Below are 6,110 nucleotides of genomic sequence, written 5' to 3'. Positions count from 1 at the left end.
AGCAGGTTGTCAGATGCATTCTCCACAGAAGGCAGCACGCAAACGGAGAAGTTGGGGCACAGAATAAGGCCTCAGACCTCTCTTTCTCCGGGATTCTCAAAATCAGTTTCTTCTGGAGTTGGGTGCACCTCTGTTCTTAGTCCTCTCAGGAGGCTTCAGGGTGAGTGCAAGAGGAGGAGTGGCTGGGACTGAGTCATGGCAGGAAGCTGAGGAGGGCGGGAGCTGTCTCTCGTAGCCTATAAAGAGGAGAAGGAACCGGCCCTGAAGTTCACAATAGCAGTAACAGCAACTGGACAGGCAGGCTCCCATCTGCCCGGCCCTTCAATCAGATCTGCCTGAGAGGACGTACTGGTGGCCGCCCACCTGTACCTGCCCCAGGATGGGGACCATGTCCGGAGCAGCCTTGGTCTTGGCCTGTTTAACTGTTGCTTCTGTGGCCTCTGATGGAGGTGAGTTGGGCTTGGAGCCAGCACTTGGACAGGGGGCCTGGGTCCAGCCATCCTGGATAGCTCATCACCAGCAGAAAGGTACCCCGCTTGGCTGGCCGTTCTGAGCAGGCCTGTGGTGGGCCTGGGCACTGGAGCCTTTAACAGGAGGGGGAGCAGGCGTACAGAAGGGGAGGGGTTTGTCAAGATTGCTGCCAAGAAACAACTGGAGTCAAATGGACAGCAGAGAGGGCGGGTAAATTCACAGAGTGAGGGACATGCTATTTCTGTGGGACCTGTTACCCAGAAGAGAAGATCAGGAGCCCCCGGCTGCTCAAAACCAGTGTACTGGCCCAGGGAACCTTGAGTGACTCCTTACCTGTTGAGGGGAGGTGAGGGGGTGTTACCTGTCCACAGGGGACCAGGCACAGCCCCTCTAGCTCACACACATTATCTGCTTGGATGCCCAACAGAACATTACTGTGGAAAACTTGAGAGAGTGTCATAGATCTAATCTATGGGAGGCTCAATCTTGTCCCTCCCAGTCCTAGCCTTTCGTAACTGCAAATAGCTACAAGCGAGTCCTTTCGCCGTGACTGTGGGGGTGATTTGCTTCAAGAGTCCTATACCATGCAGTTAGTTCCCCAGGTCCTAAAGAGACCTAGTGAGGAGCTGAGGCTAGCGCAGGGGGGGACCTCAGCTCCTGTGCGGGCTCCTCACCAGAGGCCCGAAGGAGTCTCAAGGGCCCGGGGTAGGCCGGGGGCGGAGCAGACGGGCAGGCAAGGCTCTGGCCTGCTCAAGGCCTGAACTGTGGGAAGAGCCCAGAAGCTCTGAAGGGAAAGACACTGATGCAAGATTAAGGCCTCCTCCCCAGCTCCGTATGTCACAGTTCCTTTAGGCCAGGACTTGGGAGACCCAAGACACTGAGCCTGGTGAAAGTGAGGCTGTCAGATTATCACACCGAATCGGTCTTGACCAGGTGGGTTTGGGGCAGGAGCAATAGATTTCTGGTGTCTTGGTCATCTTTTCTAAGCTCCTGACCTCCAGTGTCTCCCCTTCCTGTACTCAGGGCCAGGAAAGAGCCCCTCAAAGCCACCCCTGATTCACCCTTCCTCTTCCAGGTTTCAAGGCTTCAGGGCAGAGAGAACTGGGGCCACAGCCCCTGACCCACCCCCTTCAACAAGGTAAGCATTTGGGGGCGTGGCATGGTACTGGGGCTCCAGGAGGAAATGCAGGCTCTGACCATCTGCCTTCTTGCCTCCAGTGGGCTATGCTGCACCCCCTTCCCCACCTCTGAGCAGAGCCCTCCCCCAGGGTCACCCTCGCACCTCCCAGCATAGCCTGCACTCTGAGGGACAGAGTGAAGGTAAGTCTCAGTTGCACCTCTAGATTTCTAGTCTGGCCTACACCCTGATCTTCAGAAGGGGAGGGGAGGAAGGGGTGGCTACTCACACACACCCCTTTCTGCAGTGCAGCCCTCTCCCTCACAGGACGCCATCCCCCTCCAAGAGGAGCTGCCCGCTCCCCAGCTTCCTGTGGAAAAGAAAGGTGAGTGCTTCCCTGTTCCCCCCCTGCCCCCCCACATCCTGCTGACATCAGCCTGATCCTTGCTCCTTTGTGGCCTCGGTGACTTTCAGGGGGTCCCCCTTTCCCTCAAGAAGCCATCCCCCTCCAAGAGGAGCTGCCCGCTTCCCAGCTGCCTGTGGAAAAGAAAGGTGAGTGCTTCCCTGTTCCCTCCCTTCCCCAACCCCCCGACATCTTGCTGACATCAGCCTGATCCTTGCTCCTTTGTGAACTCGGTGACTTTCAGGGGGTCCCCCTCTCCCTCAAGAAGCCATCCCCCTCCAAGAGGAGCTGCCCCCTCCCCAGGTTCCTATTGAACAGAAGGAAGGTAAGCGAGTCCCTCCCTTCTGCCCTCCTGCCTCCCGTGACTGACAGCATGGGCTCTGGGGTCTCTGCCACTTACTAGCTGTGTAATAACCTTGGGTGAGTTACCTCTCCAAGCCTTAGTTATTACTTCATTTGTGAAGTTGAGGAAATAATACCTATTTTATAAAATTATAAGGTTAAATGACACAAAAGTAGTATTTATTTTCGCTTGCTTCTCCACTGAGTTCCTTTTTATGAATGAGAACTGGCCAGGCCCCTGTCTTCTAGAGGTGCCCATCCAAACATGATTTCTGATTACCTGTCTCCTTCTACCCTAGTAGACCCACCTTTCCAATATCAAGGGGAGTTCACCTTCCAATCTAAGCAGAGAGAGAGTGACTGACAGCTTTTGTCTGTCCCTCCCCCTCTTTAGGGCTCAGACCCTGGTGGGGGTGGGGTGAGGAGCAGGGATTCTGAGCCCAGGGAAGCAACACAGTGGGCAGGCGTGATTTGGGGTTGGGAGCTGTAAGGGTGACACCTTGCATGACTCAAGTCTCTTTTTCTTTTAGTCAGTCATTCTGAAGGTAAGAGCCACAAATTCATTTCTTCTCTTTTTCTTCTGTATCCTCCCCTTTCTCCTTAACTGCAAGTTCTCTCAATCCTCCCAATTTAATCCAGCCTTTCACTGTCCCTCTACATATTCCCCCTTCCCACTCTGTTTTCCCCATTCCAGAAAAGCCAGCTCCCTCCATGGACCACAGCCCCCCAGAGCCCGAGTCCTGGAATCCAGCCCAGCACTGCCAACATGGCCGTCCCCGAGGTGGCTGGGGCCACCGACTGGATGGCTTCCCCCCTGGGCGGCCTTCCCTGGACAATCTGGACCAGATCTGCCTTCCTAGTCGTCAGCATGTGGTATACGGCCCTTGGAACCTACCACAGACTGGCTTTTCCCACCTCAGCCGTCAGGGTGAGACCCTCAATTTGCTGGAGACTGGATATTCCCGCTGCTGCCGCTGTCGCAACCGCACAAACCGCTTGGACTGTGCAGAACTCGTGGTAAGGGTTGGGCTCTTGATCCTGGGGGTGTCCTTTAACCCCCAGACTGAGTATGTGTGTTTCAAGGACTAGGCCTAGGCCTGGGTGTGCAGGAACCTCAGGTCCCTCTCATTGGTCCTCCCTTGGGCCTCCTCTTGTGCAGAAGCGTGGAGGACAGCCTCCACTTCTTTCTTATCTGCCTGCCCAGGGGCCTTTTCTGGAGCCTGGGAGGAAGACAGGAATGTGGACAGTGGGCTGCTGGACTTACCCACTCCTCTTACTCTAGTGGGAAGACTCAGTGACCCGGTTCTGTGAGGCCGAGTTTTCGGTCAAGACCCAACCCCACGGGTGCTGCAAAAAGCAGGGGGAGGCTCGATTATCCTGCTTCCAGGAGGAAGCTCCCCGGCCACACTACCAGCTCCGGGCCTGCCCCAGCCACCAGCCTGGTATTTCCTTGGGCCCCGAGCTGCCCTTTCCCCCTGGGCTACCCACAGTGGACAATATCAAGAACATCTGCCACCTAAAACGCTTCCGCTCGGTGCCACGCAACCTCCCAGCCACGGACTCCATCCAAAGGCAGCTGCAGGCCCTGACCCGGCTGGAGGCGGAGTTCCAGCGCTGCTGCCGGCAGGGGAACAACCACACCTGTACCTGGAAGGCCGTAAGTGGGCGTCTCGGCATCCCAAGAGCCTGTCTGCCTGCCCACCCGTCTCACACCTCTGAGCCCGCCGGCCTATTCATCCACGTACCTAGCTACCTGCTGTGAGCACGTCTGCCCATCTGCCTGCTTGTGAATGTCCGTCCGTCCACTGTGTTCCTCGTCCAAGTCCTCCATCGTGCGCCTCCATCCTGGCCGCATCCACCCAGTGTCCCCCATGTGCACCTGTCTGCCGTCCACCCGTCTGGCCTCACCCGATCCTCTCCGTCTGCTGCTCCAGCACATATCCCGTGGCCAGCTCCGAACCTCAGCTGTGCTTCTACCCCTTCCACCTTCCCAGCCCCACACATCCACAGCTGCCTCTTTGCCCTTCCCTTTCAGCACCGGGGGCAGGGAGTGCGCGTCTCATCGGGTGAGGCAGTGAGGGAAGTAGAGGGACAGGAGGGTCAGTGTCCAGTCATCTGACTTGCCTTTCTCTGGTCCACAGTGGGAGGATACCCTCGATGGGTACTGTGACTGGGAGCAGGCTATAAAGACCCACCACCACTCGTGTTGCAACTACCCCCCTAGCCCCCTCCGCGACAAGTGCTTCGCCCGTCGGGCTCCCTATCCCAACTATGACCGGGATATCTTGACCCTTGACCTCAGCCGAATCACCCCCAACCTCATGAATCACCTCTGTGGAAACCGAAGAGTTCTCAGCAAGCAGTGAGTCTTAACCTAGTTCTTGCCCAGTGCTCTTCCCTTCTCCCAAAACTCACTCTGGGGCACCCTCTGGGACACTATTGGGAAGAGCAAAATCATGGTCTGCAAACACCATTTTGGTGCCTGGGGTCACTCAGAGACCCTGACCCCTGCCCCTTTCCACCAACATAGCAAGCAGATTCCTGGGCTGATTCAGAAAGTGACTGCCCGTTGCTGTGACCTGCCATTCCCAGAGCAGGCCTGCTGTGCTGAGGAGGAGGTGAGTGTGAGGTCAGGGCTCTCCCAGGGATGCAGAGGAGGGAGAAGCCTGGCACAGCGGGCCATGGCTTCTCTGAGTACCTCAAACCAGCCCTCAGAAACAATGAGGACCAGTGGGGAGGTCTTCTTTCTTGGTTCCAGAAGTCTTCATCCCTGACCTGACCTGCTCCCCACCTCTAAGCACCTATGATGCCTTCTCTGGGCCTCTGGCATTTCCAGATGGTCACATCTGTCTGTCACAAGGAGTCTCTCTGGCTGTGGAAGGCAGCCTTGTACTCCCTGTGGGCCCCAGGGGTGGGAGGATCCAGGGAGAAAGCAGTAGAAGCAGCAGGGAAGGGGAACTTGGACATCCAAGTAACCGGTCCTGACTTCTGACAACCCTCCTCCCCTATCACCTCTTCTTTATTTTGTCATCAGAAATCAGCCTTTATTGATGAGCTGTGTGGTTCCCGACGTAACTTCTGGCGAGACTCTGCCCTCTGCTGTAAACTGAGTCCTGGGGATGAACAAATCAACTGCTTCAACACGAAGTATCTGAGGAATGTGGCTGTAGTGACTGGGGACACTAGGGATGCCAAGGGCCCCGGGGAGCAGGGCCCGACTCAGGGAACAAATAGCAGCCCCACCTCTGAGCCCAAGGAAGAGTGAGTCACCCCAGAGCCTTGGAGGATCAGATTGGGGGAACCCCACCCCACCCCACCCATCTGGAATACGCATTACAGTAAACACCTCTTGTATTTGGCCTCGTTATGTCTGTTGTCTCACACAAACACACCCTTGCAAGCCTGCCCAGATTTTCCTCGGTGACTGGCCCCTGAGGCCCACTGCCCCACCCCCACTAGCTCAGCAGAAATCTTTCCACTGGCTAAGTTGGGACCACAACTAAACGGCTTAACATCAGTATTTATCATCTTGAATTTATTATTATTTTTCTTTATTTTGGCTGTGCTGGGTCTTTGCTGTGTGAGTTTTTCTCTAGTTGTGGTGCGTGCACTTCTCACTGCAGTGATTTCTTTTGTTGCGAAGCACTGGTTCTCAGGTGTGCACGCAGGCTCACTAGCTGCAGTCCCCGGGCACTCTAGCACAGGCGCAGTAGTTGTGCACAGATTTAGCCGCTCCGAGGCATGTGGGATCTTCCCGGACCAGAGATCAAACCCATG

The 6,110-nt window shown here is 56.1% G+C and overlaps 1 protein-coding gene across 4 annotated transcripts; it reads left to right on the top strand.

Annotated features, from left to right (window-relative positions):
• The first annotated feature begins 270 nt into the window (after positions 1–270).
• ECM1 (extracellular matrix protein 1) lies at positions 271–5,692 on the top strand. 4 transcript variants are annotated; one of them, XM_005203889.5, is made up of 12 exons: positions 271–449; positions 1,547–1,609; positions 1,690–1,791; positions 1,896–1,973; positions 2,063–2,140; positions 2,236–2,316; positions 2,864–2,878; positions 3,028–3,350; positions 3,616–3,990; positions 4,475–4,695; positions 4,864–4,951; positions 5,368–5,692. In XM_005203889.5, exons 1-12 carry the CDS (start codon positions 380–382, stop codon positions 5,596–5,598), a joined length of 1,725 nt encoding a protein of 574 aa, XP_005203946.1. In that variant the 5' UTR covers positions 271–379; the 3' UTR covers positions 5,599–5,692. The 4 variants fall into 4 exon arrangements, with proteins under 4 accessions (XP_005203946.1, XP_005203947.1, XP_059740561.1 ...); XM_005203890.5 differs by lacking the exon at positions 2,864–2,878; XM_059884578.1 differs by lacking the exons at positions 2,864–2,878; positions 3,616–3,990.
• The last annotated feature ends 418 nt before the right edge of the window (positions 5,693–6,110 follow it).

This window comes from Bos taurus, chromosome 3 (assembly GCF_002263795.3).
Source record: "Bos taurus isolate L1 Dominette 01449 registration number 42190680 breed Hereford chromosome 3, ARS-UCD2.0, whole genome shotgun sequence".
In the NCBI taxonomy this organism is placed as follows: domain Eukaryota; kingdom Metazoa; phylum Chordata; class Mammalia; order Artiodactyla; family Bovidae; genus Bos; species Bos taurus.
The sequence above is the reverse complement of the archived record's forward strand: the minus strand, read 5'-3'. Positions and strand labels throughout refer to the sequence as shown.